We start from the raw sequence: 19,768 nt of genomic DNA on the forward strand, positions 1-19,768 counted from the left end.
CTGTAGCAAGTTGGGTGATAATGCAGTATGTAGTGACAGGGTGTGGTCCCTGGATGAATCCTGTAGCAATTTTGGTGATGTTGCAGTGTGTAGTGACAGGGTGTGACCCCTAGATGAATCCTGTAGCAGGTTTGTTGATGTTGCAGTGTGTAGTGACATGGTGTGATCCCTGGATGAATCCTGTAGCAATTTTGGTGATGTTGCAGTGTGTAGTGACAGGGTGTGGTCCCTGGATGAATCCTGTAGAGGTTTGTTGATGTTGCAGTGTGTAGTGACAGGGGTGTGATCCCTGGATGAATCCTGTAGCAATTTTGGTGATGTTGCAGTGTGCAGTGACAGGGCGTGACCCCACGATGAATCCTGTAGCAGGTTTGTTGATGTTGCAGTGTGTAGTGACAGGGTGTGATCCCTGGATGAATCCTGTAGCAATTTTGGTGATGTTGCAGTGTGTAGTGATGTTGCAGTGATGTTGTGTAGTGACAGGGTGTGACCCTGGATGAATCCTGTAGCAATTTTGGTGATGTTGCAGTGTGTAGTGACAGGGTGTGACCCCACGATGAATCCTGTAGGAAGTTGGGATGATGTTGCAGTGTGTAGTGACAGGGTGTGACCCTAGATGAATCCTGTAGCAAGTTGGGTGATGTTGCAGTGTGTAGTGACAGGGTGTGACCCCTAGATGAATCCTGTAGGAAGTTGGATGATGTTGCAGTGTGTAGTGACAGGGTGTGACCCCAGGATGAATCCTGTAGCAAGTTGGGTGATGTTGCAGTGTGTAGTGACAGGGTGTGACCCCAGGATGAATCCTGTAGCATGTTGGGTGATGTTGCAGTGTGTAGTGACAGGGTGTGACCCCAGGATGAATCCTGTAGCAAGTTGGGTGATGTTGCAGTGTGTAGTGACAGGGTGTGACCCCTAGATGAATCCTGTAGGAAGTTGGATGATGTTACAGTGTGCAATGACAGGGTGTGATCCCACGATGAATCCTGTAGCATGTTGGGTGATGTTGCAGTGTGTAGTGACAGGGTGTGACCCCAGGATGAATCCCGTAGCAAGTTGGGTGATAATGCAGTATGTAGTGACAGGGTGTGGTCCCTGGATGAATCCTGTAGCAATTTTGGTGATGTTGCAGTGTGTAGTGACAGGGTGTGATCCCTGGATGAATCCTGTAGCAGGTTTGTTGATGTTGCAGTGTGTAGTGACAGGGTGTGATCCCTGGATGAATCCTGTAGCAATTTTGGTGATGTTGCAGTGTGTAGTGACAGGGCGTGGTCCCTGGATGAATCCTGTAGCAGGTTTGTTGATGTTGCAGTGTGTAGTGACAGGGTGTGATCCCTGGATGAATCCTGTAGGAAGTTTGGTGATGTTGCAGTGTGCAGTGACAGGGCGTGACCCCACGATGAATCCTGTAGCAGGTTTGTTGATGTTGCAGTGTGTAGTGACAGGGTGTGACCCCTAGATGAATCCTGTAGGAAGTTTGGTGATGTTGCAGTGTGTAGTGACAGGGTGTGATCCCAGGATGAATCCTGTAGCAAGTTGGGTGATGTTGCAGTGTGTAGTGACAGGGTGTGACCCCTAGATGAATCCTGTAGGAAGTTGGATGATGTTACAGTGTGCAATGACAGGGTGTGATCCCACGATGAATCCTGTAGCATGTTGGGTGATGTTGCAGTGTGTAGTGACAGGGTGTGACCCCTAGATGAATCCTGTAGCAAGTTGGGTGATGTTGCAGTGTGTAGTGACAGGGTGTGACCCCTAGATGAATCCTGTAGCATGTTGGGTGAAGTTGCAGTGTGTAGTGACAGGGTGTGACCCCAGGATGAATCCTGTAGCATGTTGGGTGATGTTGCAGTGTGTAGTGACAGGGTGTGACCCCAGGATGAATCCTGTAGCAAGTTGGGTGATGTTGCAGTGTGTAGTGACAGGGTGTGACCCCTAGATGAATCCTGTAGGAAGTTGGATGATGTTACAGTGTGCAATGACAGGGTGTGATCCCTGGATGAATCCTGTAGCATGTTGGGTGATGTTGCAGTGTGTAGTGACAGGGTGTGATCCCTGGATGAATCCTGTAGCAGGTTGGGTGATAATGCAGTATGTAGTGACAGGGTGTGGTCCCTGGATGAATCCTGTAGCAATTTTGGTGATGTTGCAGTGTGTAGTGACAGGGTGTGATCCCTGGATGAATCCTGTAGCAGGTTTGTTGATGTTGCAGTGTGTAGTGACAGGGTGTGATCCCTGGATGAATCCTGTAGCAATTTTGGTGATGTTGCAGTGTGCAGTGACAGGGCGTGACCCCACGATGAATCCTGTAGCAGGTTTGTTGATTTTGCAGTGTGTAGTGACAGGGTGTGATCCCTGGATGAATCCTGTAGCAATTTTGGTGATGTTGCAGTGTGTAGTGACAGGGTGTGACCCCTAGATGAATCCTGTAGGAAGTTTGGTGATGTTGCAGTGTGTAGTGACAGGGTGTGACCCCTAGATGAATCCTGTAGCAAGTTGGGTGATGTTGCAGTGTGTAGTGACAGGGTGTGACCCCACGATGAATCCTGTAGCATGTTGGGTGATGTTGCATTGTGTAGTGACAGGGTGTGACCCCTAGATGAATCCTGTAGCAAGTTGGGTGATGTTGCAGTGTGTAGTGACAGGGTGTGACCCCAGGATGAATCCTGTAGCATGTTGGGTGATGTTGCAGTGTGTAGTGACAGGGTGTGACCCCAGGATGAATCCTGTAGCAAGTTGGGTGATGTTGCAGTGTGTAGCGACAGGGTGTGACCCCTAGATGAATCCTGTAGGAAGTTGGATGATGTTACAGTGTGCAATGACAGGGTGTGATCCCACGATGAATCCTGTAGCATGTTGGGTGATGTTGCAGTGTGTAGTGACAGGGTGTGACCCCAGGATGAATCCTGTAGCAAGTTGGGTGATAATGCAGTATGTAGTAACAGGGTGTGGTCCCTGGATGAATCCTGTAGCAATTTTGGTGATGTTGCAGTGTGTAGTGACAGGGTGTGATCCCTGGATGAATCCTGTAGCAGGTTTGTTGATGTTGCAGTGTGTAGTGACAGGGTGTGATCCCTGGATGAATCCTGTAGCAATTTTGGTGATGTTGCAGTGTGTAGTGACAGGGTGTGGTCCCTGGATGAATCCTGTAGCAGGTTTGTTGATGTTGCAGTGTGTAGTGACAGGGTGTGACCCCTGGATGAATCCTGTAGCAATTTTGGTGATGTTGCAGTGTGCAGTGACAGGGCGTGACCCCACGATGAATCCTGTAGCAGGTTTGTTGATGTTGCAGTGTGTAGTGACAGGGTGTGACCCCTAGATGAATCCTGTAGGAAGTTTGGTGATGTTGCAGTGTGTAGTGACAGGGTGTGATCCCTAGATGAATCCTGTAGCAAGTTGGGTGATGTTGCAGTGTGTAGTGACAGGGTGTGACCCCTAGATGAATCCTGTAGGAAGTTGGATGATGTTACAGTGTGCAATGACAGGGTGTGATCCCACGATGAATCCTGTAGCATGTTGGGTGATGTTGAAGTGTGTAGTGACAGGGTGTGACCCCTAGATGAATCCTGTAGCAAGTTGGGTGATGTTGCAGTGTGTAGTGACAGGGTGTGACCCCTAGATGAATCCTGTAGCATGTTGGGTGAAGTTGCAGTGTGTAGTGACAGGGTGTGACCCCTAGATGAATCCTGTAGCATGTTGGGTGATGTTGCAGTGTGTAGTGACAGGGCGTGACCCCACGATGAATCCTCTAGCAGGTTGCGTGATGTTGCAGTGTGTAGTGACAGGGTGTGACCCCAGGATGAATCCTGTAGCAAGTTTGGTGATGTTGCAGTGTGTAGTGACAGGGTGTGATCCCACGATGATTCCTGTAGCAGGTTTGGTGATGTTGCAATTTCTCATTACTTTATCGATTGATCGATTGATGTCAATTCATATAAAACTTGTTAAAAATTGCATTTATTTACATAAGTGTGTGAAATTCGACCAACCCGGAACCTGTGTGTTTCCCTCTTCAACATTTTGGGAATATGCGAACAGGACAGAGCTGACCAAACTGTTCTGATCCTTACACGGACTCTGCTGCTCACCTGTCCAGTACTCTTGTATGACATGTATAAACCAATCCTAAAACTATCAATGGGTTGAGAACAAGTAGTATATACAACTTAGGTCTTTCATTTGTGTTTATCCGACCATGTTCCATGAATGGGTTACCTGTGTCACTGTACAAGTTCCAATACCGTGTAGGAACTATTTGTCAAATAATAATCTCTAGACTAGGTTGCTCATCTTCTCCTGTAGAATCAGTTATTCCCACTTTAATGTTGCTAACAGTTGTAATGGGTAGTTAGCCGTGGATCAAGAAGGAAGACGCTGATCATTGTTCAAGGAATAATTGCTTCCTCGTGTGTGGTGGATTAACTGGATTATGAGGGGTAATCCGGGAAGACGACGCCGTGGACGACTGCAGCGAAAGTCCTCTTCCTCCTTACCCGGACATACGAGTGACTGTTCCTTCACACAACCGGAGACAAGCCATCATTCATGGTGCTGCCAGTGTTTATAACATTTTTTAATAATATGTATTTACTACCACGTCGGATTTAGCCGTGAGCTGTTGTTTTATCTTCAAACTGTTGGAGGAAGTAGTACCTGAAATTTGAAAAAAGGTCATACTTCTCACGCTGCTGTTGAGGTAGGTATTTTTATTGTTATTGCAAACCTGGATGATTCATGGGTCATCACGTCAATTGTTATTGTATACCTGGATGAGTGAGTGAGTAAGTTAAGTTTCACGCCGCACTCAGCAATATTCCAGCTATATGGCGGCGGTCTGTAAATAATCGAGTCTGGACCAGACAATCCAGTGATCAACATCATGAACATCGATCTGCGCAATTGGGAACCGAAGACATGTCAAACAAATCAGCGAGCCTGACCACCCGATCCCGTTAGTCGCCTCTCACGACAAGCATGGGTATACCTGGATGATTCATGGGTCATCACGTCAATTGTTATTGTACACCTGGATGATTCATGGGTCATCACGTCAATTGTTATTGTACACCTGGATGATTCATGGGTCAGCACGTCAATTATTATTGTACACCTGGATGATTCATGGGTCATCACGTCAATTGTTATTGTACACCTGGGCCCGGTTGTTCAATACTCGGTTATCTTAACCGCCGGTTAACTCCTAACGGCCGGTTAAATCCTTAACCGGCCGTTAGGTAACCGAACGTTAAATATGCGTTGTTCAAAACATGGTTAGTCATGCCGTTAGCTAACGTCGCCGTCAAAGTTTAACAGTGTGGTTAACGTCACTGGTTAACTCCACATATCCCATAGTTCCGTTTTCAGTTTACTTCAGGTTTACCAAAAATGGAAACGCAAAATGTCGCCTGCACCCCAAGGAAAAAGAGAAGTCGAAATTTCTCTGCTGACGAAGAGAATGTAATCCAGTCAATGGTTGAGGCCAACTCTTAATATTAGAAGCATGTTGTCCGTGGATAGAAAATGTATAAATATTACACACAGAGTTACGCTAAGACGGCTACAGTCTTAATGAATCTTCGAATTCCCACAAGACCTATCGCTTACTTTTCACTCCTTAAATTGTCATGACTGTATGGCCAAGTCGTGAAGATGCTATCAATATCATTTATTGATAATTTGCCAAGTCTGTCAAAAATTGTAATGTATGAACACACATTGCCAAATCTTTTAACATCAAACAATATAGATGTTGTGTAATTAATACCATAGCTTTTATCTGAAATATGCATTCAATACCAATAGAAACTTAATAATTTACTAGCACCACGTGCAAGTAATCAAACTGTAATCGTACTATAGGCCCCAGGGCCAACACTGCTGAATAAAATCGATCTATTATCCGACCTTACTTTTGACAAGAATCTCATTAATGATACTGTGCAATATCGTCATTATCTGAACGCCTTCACAGACGCATAATCCGGAAAGATGTCTTGAAAAACATGAAGCTGCGTCTAATTTATAGATGAACATAATTTCCTCGATACTCATTAATCAGATGAACCTTCATTTAGTTCAATTAACAAGTGACTGCAGAAAATGCATAATTCTTGTTAATGACTTCACGGTCGGAAATCATATATTATATTTCATAAGTGCATTATAGAAGGCCGTAGTAGATAAACATAATTTCCTCGATACTCATTAATCAGGTGAACCTCCATTTAATGCATAAATAGTTCTTTTCAATGTCTTCAAGGACGGAAAACATGTATTATATTTCATAAGTGTATTATAGAACGCTGCAACGATTTGGCAGAGAAATACTATTGTGCCATAGTATTCCTTATATGAACCTATCAGTGTATAACATTAGCATTCAGACATTGTTATAAAATAAGTTAAAAATTCCAAATATTATCGTGTAAAATGACAAGAGATAGTGTTGTGTTCGCTGTGACAAAAAAGTTTCGATATTCAAATATAACATTTAATCAAAGTGACTACGAAGTAGGCCTGCATATCACTCACAACAGAAATAGATACATAATAATGTTATGTTTATTTAAGTTTTCATCAATTAATACAGCATTTTTAAACGATGATTTGCTTCAATTTAAACATTCGAAGAATGAAAAAGAAATTAGGCCTATTGCTGAAATGATTAGTAAAAATATAATTAAAATCCATCTATGGGAAGGGATGCCAGACGGACATATCAAAACAAAATCGGATAATTACTTGTGTATAGACTTTCAAAAATAGCATATTCATTAACAATGATATCAGTTTTTAATAAAATCACTAATAATTCTGAAACGTTGCCGATAAGCCTGGAATCGTGTTCAGATGTTTTCATAAATACACTCACACGAACGCCCAAGTGCACGTTGCGCCCTATTGGATAGTGTTTACAAAATCACGTTTCGCGAAGGCCGGTATTGAAACGCCAATTACATCACTTATATTTCATATTCAGCGGCGACAAATGAATCACTGCATTCTAAGGCTGGGACTGGTACTCGGGTACTCCAATCCGGGTCGGGTACAGCTGGAATCGAGTCCTATTTCTAGGAATCGATTATCCGGAAAGGGAGAGAGCTCTGTAATGACAAGGGCAGACTTTTTCATTTTTGACGTAACACACATTTACATCATTGAGTGAGTGGGCGAGTGAGTGAATTGAGTTTTACGCCGCACTCAGCAATATTCCAGCTATATGGCGGCGGTCTGTAAATAATCGAGTCTGGACCAGACAATCCAGTGATCAACAACATGAGCATCGATGTGCGCAATTGGGAACCGATGACATATGTCAACCAAGTCAGCGAGTCTGACCACCCGATCCCGTTAGTCGCCTCTTACGACAAGCATGGGTTACTGAAGATCCATATTCTAACCCGGAAATTCACGGGTTTTTACATCATTGGTATTGTCCGATTAATGGAGCATAGTTTTAATGACTGTAATTTATCTGTGCATGAGCAGTGAGTAGTTAAGTTACAGTAGCAGCAGGAACAAAACGTTCGTTGTTATAACGAGGAATGTAAGTAATGGTGTTACTCTCTATATTGGTTAAACAGACGTAAATTAAATAGCTTGAGGTCAGTTTTAATGTCTTATTACCAACTGTTCAAGTTTTCTGCAATAATCTCTGTCAAATCGTGATTGAATATTCAGAAAGTTGACCCGAATGTATTTCTTACATTTCCGGGTACTCGATTCCGATTCGGGTACGTACATGCGGGTACTCGATTCCATTGTTTCCTACTCGTCCCAGCCCTACTGAATTCCTCATACGTTTTAGAATCTAATTACAACTGGTCTTTTTGGCACCAATACCAAGTGTCTAGATAAAGTGAAACGAAAGATATTGGGGGTGGAAACAACTGCTGTGCTCGAAAGATACCTGTTTGAATAGTAAACAAAGAAAATTTCAGACTTTACACTGTGTAGCATTTTCTCAAATTTTCAGACATTTGCATGGGAAGAGCATAGTAGCAAGAAATAGGAAATTAAAAATAGATGCAATACAGGAATGTGATGTGTTTACACAAAACTGTCAAGTTTCTGTGCTGCGTGACGCCATGACTGACGCAAAATCACGCAGAACAACAAAGGCAATAATCGGCATTTCTGGCTTCTTCTCTTTCTTAAAATGGGAGTGTATTTGGCAATTTCTCTGAGGTGAAGGTCGGTAGAATAAGAGTATACACAATCACCATATCCCGCCGATTACACTTTCAGTATCATAATGTAATCGTTCGGATATGTTTTCATGAAACTAATTTAATTATCTACATGTAGCCTTGTTCAATATCATATCATACTTGGGTATGGGGTGTACGTGTTATATTCTTTGAAAGTGTTTGTTTGAATAATATTTACAGAAGAAATTCACACATTTAGTGTAGTAAAGAATATATAAACCTTTCCACAAGTGTTAAAACATGAAACGTAGGCGTCATGTAGGCCTACTTGTACAACATGTATTTTAGTTCCTATGATGTGCATAGATACAGTTTCGTATGTAACTCTTCGTCAGAATAATTTCCAATATCGAAGTCCAGTCCACGATACACCCTATCCTTTCTTTGCTGAACTGGCATCATGAAAGCAGTGTTAGCCATGAACGCCATTTGCGAGTTAACCACACTGTTAAAAAGTTAGCGGCGGTCCTTAGGTGTGTTAACTTAACGTCAGGTTAACATCCTGTTAAAAGTTAACAGAGTTTTGAACAACAAGATAACCCTCTGTTATTAGGTAACAGTCGGTTAAATGTATTTAACGGCTGGTTAAAAGATAACCGAGTTTTGAACAACCGGGCCCTGAATGATTCATGGGTCATCACGTCATAGCGACCTTCACCTGTCGTCCTCTGCTATAACTATATTTACAGCATGCGTCTCGACATTCGTTTGATGTGTCATGCAACAATATTCGTTCACTTTCATTTCATTATCGATCCATGAAGTAAATGGTTTTCTTTTCAGTAGATGTCCTGGCAGATCATTTCTTACGTGTGAAATTATAAACAATCAGCTTAATATATTGATAAGATGTTTGGTAAAATCATGTTTTCTGCTGCAGATCAGTGCGACATCAACAACGTAGAGAAGACAATGTGGAGGTTGAGGAAGATGCACTGCGCCAAACACGTGGCATTACCTCCAGGACTCCAGGTACACTGACACGACGGAACGGTTTATATGTCTCTACTAAAAGAGGGAAACCCCATTCCACTGATCGATCCACGACGGAACGGTTTATATGTCTCTACTAAAAGAGGGAAACACCATTCCACTGATCGATCCACGACGGAACGGTTTATATGTCTTTACTAAAAGGGGGAAAACCCATTCCACTGACCGATCCACGATGGAACGGTTTATATCTGTCTTTACTAAAAGGAGGGAAACCAATTCCACTGACCGATCCACGATGGAACGGTTTATATCTGTCTTTACTAAAAGGGAGAAAACCCATTCTACTTATCGATCCACGATGAAACGGTTTATATCTGTCATTACTAAAAGGGGGGAAACCAATTCCACTGACCGATCCACGATGGAACGGTTTATATCTGTCTTTACTAAAAGGGAGAAAACCCATTCTACTTATCGATCCACGATGAAACGGTTTATATCTGTCTTTACTAAAAGGAGGGAAACCAATTCCACTGACCGATCCACGATGGAACGGTTTATATCTGTCTTTACTAAAAGGGGGGAAACCCATTCCACTGACCGATCCACGATGGAACGGTTTATATCTGTCTTTACTAAAAGGGGGGAAACCCATTCTACTTATCGATCCACGATGAAACGGTTTATATCTGTCTTTACTAAAAGGGGGGAAACCCATTCTACTGATCGATCCACGATGGAACGGTTTATATCAGTCTTTATTAATAGGGGGAAAACCCATTCTACTTATCGATCCACGATGAAACGGTTTATATCTGTCTTTACTAATAGGGGGAAAACCCATTCATCTTATCGATCCACGATGGAACGGTTTTTATGCCTTTACTAAAAGGGGGGAAACCCATTCTACTTATCGATCCACGATGAAACGGTTTATATCTGTCTTTACTAATAGGGGGGAAACCCATTCTACTTATCGATCCACGATGAAACGGTTTATATCTGTCTTTACTAAAAGGGGGGAAACCCATTCTACTGATCGATCCACGATGGAACGGTTTATATCAGTCTTTATTAATAGGGGGAAAACCCATTCTACTTATCGATCCACGATGAAACGGTTTATATCTGTCTTTACTAATAGGGGGAAAACCCATTCATCTTATCGATCCACGATGGAACGGTTTTTATGCCTTTACTAAAAGGGGGGAAACCCATTCTACTTATCGATCCACGATGAAACGGTTTATATCTGTCTTTACTAATAGGGGGAAAACCCATTCTACTTATCGATCCACGATGAAACGGTTATATCTGTCTTTACTAATAGGGGGGAAAACCCATTCATCTTATCGATCCACGATGGAACGGTTTTTATGCCTTTACTAAAAGGGGGGAAACCCATTCTACTTATCGATCCACGATGAAACGGTTTATATCTGTCTTTACTAAAAGGGGGGAAACCCATTCTACTTATCGATCCACGATGAAACGGTTTATATCTGTCTTTACTAATAGGGGGAAAACCCATTCTACTTATCGATCCACGATGAAACGGTTTTTATCTGTCTTTACTAATAGGGGGAAAACCCATTCTACTTATCGATCCACGATGAAACGGTTTATATCTGTCTTTACTAATAGGGGGAAAACCCATTCTACTTATCGATCCACGATGGAACGGTTTATAGGTGTCTTTACTAAAAGGGAGAAAAGCCATTTCACTGATCAATCCACGATGGAACGGTTTATATCTTATATCGGTCTTTACTACAAGGGTAGAAACCCATTCCACTGATAGATCAACGATGCAGCGGTTTATATCTGATCTTACTAAAGGTGGAATGACTAAGTGTGTGTGTGCGTGTGTGTTGGGGGAGGGGGATGGGAGGTGGGGATGGGGTTTGTTGTTGTTCCACTGGTCGATCCACGATGGAAAGACTTTCACTGAACAATCCGGGAGGAAATGTAGAATGTGCATCAGAAAGAGTGACCGCACCACCAAAAATGTGCACTGAATACCCACACCGCATCAAATGCAGTGTACATCACTTCTAACCCAAACATATTGTCAATATAGACTGTATCACTGCATGCCCCACATGGACATCCACATCCTCACAGTTACAGTGTCCGTTCTAACCCAAACATATTGTCAATATAGTCTGTATCACTGTATGCCCCACATAGACATCCACACCCTTACAGTAAGTTACAGTTATAGTGTCCGTTCTAACCCAAACATATTGTCAATATAGACTGTATCACTGTATGCCCCACATTGACATCAACATCCTTACAGTTATAGTGTTCGTTCTAACCAAAACATATTGTCAATATAGACTGTATTACTGCATGCCCCACATGGATATCCACACCCTTACAGTTAGTTACAGTTATAGTGTCCGTTCTAACCAAAACATATTGTCAATATAGACTGTATCACTGTATGCCCCACAAGGACATCCACACCCTTATAGTTAGTTACAGTTATAGTGTCCGTTCTAACCCAAACATATTGTCAATATAGACTGTATTACTGCATGCCCCACATGGACATACACACCCTTACAGTTATAGTGTCCGTTCTAACCCAAACATATTGTCAATATAGACTGTATCACTGCATGTCCCACAAGGACATCCACACCCTTACAGTTAGTTACAGTTATAGTGTCCGTTCTAACCCAAACATATTGTCAATATAGACTGTATTACTGCATGCCCCACATTGACATCCACACCCTTACAGTTATAGTGTTCGTTCTAACCCAAACATATTGTCAATATAGACTGTATCACTGCATGCCCCACATTGACATCCATACCCTTACAGTTATAGTGTTCGTTCTAACCCAAACATATTGTCAATATAGACTGTATAACTGCATGCCCCACATTGACATCCACACCCTTACAGTTACAGTGTCCGTTCTAACCCAAACTTATTGTCAATATAGACTGTATCAATGCAAGCCCCACATTGACATCCACACCCTTACAGTTATAGTGTTCGTTCTAACCCAAACATATTGTCAATATAGACTGTATTACTGCATGCCCCACATTGACATCCACACCCTTACAGTTACAGTGTCCGTTCTAACCCAAACATATTGTCAATATAGACTGTATTACTGCATGCCCCACATGGACATCCACACCCTTACAGTTAGTTACAGTTATAGTGTCCGTTCTAACCCAAACATATTGTCAATATAGACTGTATCACTGTATGCCCCACAAGGACATCCACACCCTTACAGTTAGTTACAGTTATAGTGTCCGTTCTAACCCAAACATATTGTCAATATAGACTGTATTACTGCATGCCCCACATGGACATCCACACCCTTACAGTTATAGTGTCCGTTCTAACCCAAACATATTGTCAATATAGACTGTATCACTGCTTGCCCCACATGGACATCCGCACCCTTACAGTAAGTTACAGTTATAGTGTCCGTTCTAACCCAAACATATTGTCAATATAGACTGTATCACTGCAAGCCCCACATGGACATCCACACCCTTATAGTTATAGTGTCCGTTCTAACCCAAACACATTGTCAATATAGACTGTATAACTGCATGCCCCACCTGGACATCCACACCCTTACAGTTATAGTGTTCGTTCTAACCCAAACATATTGTCAATATAGACTGTATCACTGCATGCCCCACAAGGACATCCACATCCTTACAGTTACAGTGTCCGTTCTAACCAAAACATATTGTCAATATAGACTGTATCACTGTATGCCCCACATGGACATCCACACCCTTACAGTTATAGTGTTCGTTCTAACCCAAACATATTGTCAATATAGACTGTATCACTGTATGCCCCACAAGGACATCCACACCCTTACAGTTACAGTGTCCGTTCTAACCAAAACATATTGTCAATATAGTCTGTATCACTGTATGCCCCACCTGGACATCCACACCCTTACAGTTATAGTGTTCGTTCTAACCCAAACATATTGTCAATATAGACTGTATTACTGCATGCCCCACATGGACATCCACACCCTTACAGTTACAGTTATAGTGTCCGTTCTAACCCAAACATATTGTCAATATAGACTGTATCACTGTATGCCCCACATGGACATCCACATCCTTACAGTAAGTTACAGTTATAGTGTCCGTTCTAACCCAAACATATTGTCAATATAGACTGTATTACTGCATGCCCCACATTGACATCCACACCCTTACAATTACAGTGTCCGTTCTAACCAAAACATATTGTCAATATAGACTGTATTACTGCATGCCCGACAAGGACATCCACACCCTTACAGTAAGTTACAGTTATAGTGTCCGTTCTAACCCAAACATATTGTCAATATAGACTGTATTACTGCATGCCCCACATGGACATCCACATCCTTACAGTTACAGTGTCCGTTCTAACCCAAACATATTGTCAATATAGTCTGTATTACTGCATGCCCCACATTGACATCCGCACCCTTACAGTTAGTTACAGTTATAGTGTCCGTTCTAACCCAAACATATTGTCAATATAGACTGTATCACTGTATGCCCCACATGGACATCCACACCCTTACAGTTATAGTGTTCATTCTAACCCAAACATATTGTCAATATAGACTGTATCACTGCAAGCCCCACATTGACATCCACACCCTTACAGTTACAGTGTCCGTTTTAACCCAAACATATTGTCGATACAGACTGTATCACTGTATGCCCCACATGGACATCCACATCCTTACAGTAAGTTACCGTTATAGTGTCCGTTCTAACCCAAACATATTGTCAATATAGACTGTATCACTGCATGCCCCACATTGACATCCACACCCTTACAGTTACAGTGTCCGTTCTAACCCAAATATATTGTCAATATAGACTGTATCACTGTATGCCCCACATTGACATCCACACCCTTACAGTTATAGTGTCCGTTCTAACCCAAACATATTGTCAATATAGACTGTATCACTGCATGCCCCACATGGACATCCACACCCTTACAGTTATAGTGTTCGTTCTAACCCAAACATATTGTCAATATAGACTGTATCACTGCATGCCCCACAAGGACATCCACACCCTTACAGTTACAGTGTCCGTTCTAACCCAAACATATTGTCAATATAGACTGTATCACTGTATGCCCCACATTGACATCCACACCCTTACAGTTATAGTGTTCGTTCTAACCCAAACATATTGTCAATATAGACTGTATTACTGCATGCCCCACATGGACATCCACATCCTTACAGTTATAGTGTCCGTTCTAACCCAAACATATTGTCAATATAGACTGTATCACTGCATGCCCCACAAGGACATCCACACCCTTACAGTTACAGTGTCCGTTCTAACCCAAACATATTGTCAATATAGACTGTATCACTGTATGCCCCACATTGACATCCACACCCTTACAGTTATAGTGTCCGTTCTAACCCAAACATATTGTCAATATAGACTGTATCACTGCATGCCCCACATGGACATCCACACCCTTACAGTTATAGTGTTCGTTCTAACCCAAACATATTGTCAATATAGACTGTATCACTGCATGCCCCACAAGGACATCCACACCCTTACAGTTACAGTGTCCGTTCTAACCCAAACATATTGTCAATATAGACTGTATCACTGTATGCCCCACATTGACATCCACACCCTTACAGTTATAGTGTCCGTTCTAACCCAAACATATTGTCAATATAGACTGTATTACTGCATGCCCCACATGGACATCCACATCCTTACAGTTATAGTGTCCGTTCTAACCCAAACATATTGTCAATATAGACTGTATCACTGCATGCCCCACATTGACATCCACACCCTTACAGTTATAGTGTTCGTTCTAACCCAAACATATTGTCAATATAGACTGTATCACTGTATGCCCCACATGGACATCCACACCCTTACAGTTATAGTGTCCGTTCTAACCCAAACATATTGTCAATATAGTCTGTATCACTGTATGCCCCACATGGACATCAACACCCTTACAGTAAGTTACAGTTATAGTGTCCGTTCTAACCCAAACATATTGTCAATATAGACTCTATCACTGCATGCCCCACCTGGACATCCACACCCTTACAGTTATAGTGTCCGTTCTAACCCAAACATATTGTCAATATAGACTGTATCACTGCATGCCCCACATGGACATCCACACCCTTATAGTTATAGTGTCCGTTCTAACCTACTCCGGCCTTAACATGAGTATGGGTTTGTGAATTGCTGTCAAAGCAAGCCGTCGTTGTTCAAATCAACCTTATCGTTAAGACAGCGCAAAGTATGGAAGGTGCACTTACCTGAACGCTTTCTCCAGGTGAGTGTTTTCTGCACTCCGGGGGCACCTGTCACAGACAGATGTCTTCGGTGAGGTTTGGCACATACCTATCAGCCAGACTTTGTTCTTCTATAAAGCAACTGACGAATATTGAACTGTACCAGAATCATATGAAAAATGAAAGGTTGTGTAATATTTATTTTGGTAGCGACAGACGAAATCCAAACTACTTTTTTTAAATAAGCACGTGGCTACATTCAGTTATGACAGAAACTGAAACCTTTTCCCAGTCAACTCGTTGGTTCCAAAGCATGGACCATCACTTGTGTCCAAACAGCAACCTGGAAACACTTGGTGACCTTCCTCAAGTGCACGACTCCCCCCGTACTCCATGTCCCCCACAAAGGGCTACGCAATACTTTCTGACTGAGGCTCAGTATTAACCAACAAACTCATATGACTGCCTAGAGTAGGTGTTTGAAATATAGAAAGCGTTTTTCTTCCATTTACAGATACACATCTTCAGATCGCCAAGCAAAAAGGCTCTTTTCCGGCTTGTTCTCGGGGTTGGTGTGGTGGTTGTGTTGACAACCTTGGTGTCAGAAGAGTTGATGTCTACCGGCATGACGAAGTGGTCCAATGTCGTCAAGTTAAACATGAGGGACAAGAAGATCCATCTTCAGTATCATGACGTAATGCCAGGATCTGCCCACATCTCAGGTTCTCTGAACATATCAAACATCAGGTCAGGATTTCCAGAAAGTACAACAGGTGATGAGAAGAATACAACTAAACTGATACTGTGGTATTTGCGACCAAATTATGTCAAACCTACAAATGAAGGAGAGTTACGTCCCTTGAAGAACTGTCCTCATTTAAACTGTCGGGAAACAACGGACGAGAAACTGCTACCTCGTGCAGATGCCGTTGTATTTGATGTTCATTATAAAATCAGGGCTAATAATATACCGCCAAGATACCCAGAACAGACCTGGGTGTTTTACGCTCAAGAGTCTCCAATCTACGTCAGATCGAGTGTGTACAGAATGGACAGATGGAGGGCTTCTTTTAACTGGACCTGCACTTACCGACGAGATTCCGACGTGTGGTTACCGTACGGAATTATCCGCAAAAAACAAAAAACAGCCAGGAAAGATTATCGTAAAATAGCAGAAAGTAAAACCAAGATGGCGGGTTGGCTGGTGAGTCACTGTTCAAGTCAGAGCAAGCGTGAAGAGTTTGCCAAGCGACTGGTAGAGCAGGGTATCCAAGTTGAGATATTTGGAGACTGTGGAAAGAAATGCGGGAACAGAAGTAAAGTTGGATCAGAAACCTGTGAAGACTTGGCATCTAGGAATTATTCCTTCTATCTAGCATTTGAAAACTCTCTCTGTAAAGACTACGTCACTGAAAAGTTCTTCCATATGTACAACAAAGATGTCATTCTTGTAGCACGGGGAGGGGTCCAGTTTTTGGAAAGTCTCCCAAAGGGCACGTTTATAAATACGGATGATTTTACAAGTGTGAATGATCTGGCGGCATATCTGAAATGGCTACACGAAGATAAAGACGAGTACGTTAGATATTTAAAAAGGAAAGATGAGTTTATGGCAGTGGATGAAACCGTTATCTACAACCCTTCTCCAGCTTGGATATACAAACATACTAGGTATATTTCCGAACCTGTGTGTGATATGTGTAGGAAACTCTTGGACATTGACAATAACAGGAACACATACCCCGATATATACCAGTGGTATCACGAGAATACCTGTTTTCACCCGACTGACCTGTAGATGCAAGTGCGGAGGTCGGAGGTTAAATATTATTTCAAAACTGTTTTCGTCATATAAGACGTCTACACTAAGCCACTGTGGTACTTTAACACTCCTGCACTAAGCCATTTTAGCACTGCTGCACTAAGCCACTGTGGTACTTTAACACTGCTGCACTAAGCCATTTTAGCACTGCTGCACTAAGCCTCTGTGGTACCTTTACACTGCTGCACTAAGCCACTGTGTTACTTTAACACTGCTGCACTAAGCCACTGTAACATTGCTGCGCTAAGCCACTGTAACACTGCTGCACTAAGCCACTGTGCCACTTAAAACTGCTACACTAAGCCATTTAAAACTGCTGCACTAAGCCACTTAAAACTGCTGCACTAAGCCACTGTAACACTGCTGCACTAAGCCACTGCGGCACCTTAACACTGCTGCACTAAGCCACTAAGGCACTGGGAAACCGACTTTTCAAATTATATAGGTAGAATACAATGGGGCCTTACCGGCCATATTTTTGGACCAGTGATGTGTAATTGGGCTTTCCAGGCACAGACAAATAATTTGAATGATTTAGAGTTTTATTGAACCGTACCGTGTTCTTTGCAACTAGCATGATGACGCTTTCCCGGCTATACCTGACAGTACCTGGTTTGACACTTTACCGGGTACACTAAAATTGAAATGGCCCTTTTCCGGGCCAACGCCGCTGCATTAAGTCACCGACACTTTAAATCTGCTCAGCTTGGTCACTGATATGATTATGATAATATGAGGGATTACATTCCTCCAGTTCTTACATCATCAGATTCAACTCTTCCACGGAGAACAGACGTCATGCCAGACACGGAATTACGTGCCTATTTCACCAATATGAAACCACCGGAATGTATATTTCACGTGTGTCATTCTGTGAACCAGGGCTTCACTCACCAAACCAAAACTGATAACATCTTTCCACATTGCTGAAGCCAAGTCACTTCTCAAGAAGTTCTATCTTGGTGACGATTTTTTAAAATTTTAAACAATTTTCGTCTAAAGTCATGGTTGCTATCTCATGTGTAGATCTCCATTGGTCATTTTGGGACAGTGTTCCCTCTACGCTGATGATACCAAGCTAATGGACAGCCTCTCGCAAGGTAACCAACATGTAGAAATACATCATCAAGTATTAGTCATGTCAAGACATGGAGGAATAATATAATGTAGGTTATTAACTGTAACAAACTGAAGGCATGATCATTGCTCAATCTTCCAAACTACAATAGTCAGTATTGACCCCTTGCTGGTCGATCGACCACACCCTCCACTCAAACTGTCTTACTAACCCCTTGCTGGTCGATCGACCACACCCTCCACTCAAACTGTCTGACTGACCCCTTGCTGGTCGATCGACCACACCCTCCACTCAAACTGTCTTACTTGACTCAGGATTTACCATAGAATATCATATGAACCACAGCTGCCGAACATTCTTTCTACCTGCATTACATAGGTTCAATCTATAATCTTCTTAGGCTTAGACAGGATTAGGGTTAAATATACTGGACAAAATAAGTTAGGGATATTGGTATTTAAACATTGATATTTTATCAGCATGTTAACGAATAAATAGATCATTATTCATAATTTCCATTTATCCCTAACTATTTTTGTCCAGTATATGAATTCAGTAAGCGACACAGGAGTGCTATATGTACACACGTGCTATGTTCAGACGTATGCGGCATACACGCTTATAGGCATCGGACCCTGAGAATATCATAGAATGATCTGGAAAACTTATTCCAGAATCTATGTAAGTGCGGAATTTTCCAGCATCGTGTGTATTCAAGCGGAGACAGCTATGGTGGTATCCTCTTTTGCCAGTCGGGCAAGTTGTTTATTTAAGAAGTAAGATGATTATGAGGCATGGTCGACTGGGTTTGTTTGTATTACTAGTCCCACACGGCCTTCATCCTCTTTTGCCAGTCGGGCAAGTTGTTTATTTTAGGAGTAAAAGTTCAGTTATTACATTGCTGTTCTCCATACTTTTATATGGTTCCTAAATTTGGGGAGTTAAATATTTCGAAGTTATTGAAAAAGTTCATTTAATTTATTTTAAAACCTTTCTAGGAATAGGAAAATATGCTTCAAACAAAGCTGTTATTGGGGAAACTGGCCGTTACTCATTGTTTGTTTCCAGCCAATTTAGAGTTATCAAATACTGGTTAAAGTTACTTAAGATGGCTATCTGTCGTTATCACTATCATTGTTACCGTATGTTACTGAGGCTGGATAATAATGGAAATGTTACCGTATGTTACAGAGGCTTGATGATAATGGAAAACAGTGTTGGGCTTCAGATGGTACACATCTTCTTTTCTTATGTGGTTTTTTCCCATGCCTGGATTTTCCAGGGTGTTGGTAATGATATGTTTCTGTAAATATTTAAACAAAGACTTAAAGATATATATATTCAAACTTAACGATGCTGTTTGTGCTAATTGTAATACAGGTGATATTGACGATGAGTTACATATGTTATTTAAGCGTGA

The 19,768-nt window shown here is 42.0% G+C and overlaps 1 protein-coding gene across 1 annotated transcript; it reads left to right on the top strand.

The window, feature by feature from the left end:
* Positions 1-1,336: 1,336 nt before the first annotated feature.
* Positions 1,337-19,547, top strand: LOC124260498 (alpha-(1,3)-fucosyltransferase fut-6-like). The gene is made up of 5 exons (XM_046694828.1): positions 1,337-1,412; positions 9,088-9,179; positions 15,963-17,023; positions 18,297-18,370; positions 19,540-19,547. Exons 1-5 carry the CDS (start codon positions 1,337-1,339, stop codon positions 19,545-19,547), a joined length of 1,311 nt encoding a protein of 436 aa, XP_046550784.1.
* The last annotated feature ends 221 nt before the right edge of the window (positions 19,548-19,768 follow it).

The sequence above is a fragment of the Haliotis rubra genome, unplaced genomic scaffold, assembly GCF_003918875.1.
Source record: "Haliotis rubra isolate DU_JTF1 unplaced genomic scaffold, ASM391887v1 Scf766, whole genome shotgun sequence".
NCBI classification, from domain to species: Eukaryota; Metazoa; Mollusca; class Gastropoda; order Lepetellida; family Haliotidae; genus Haliotis; species Haliotis rubra.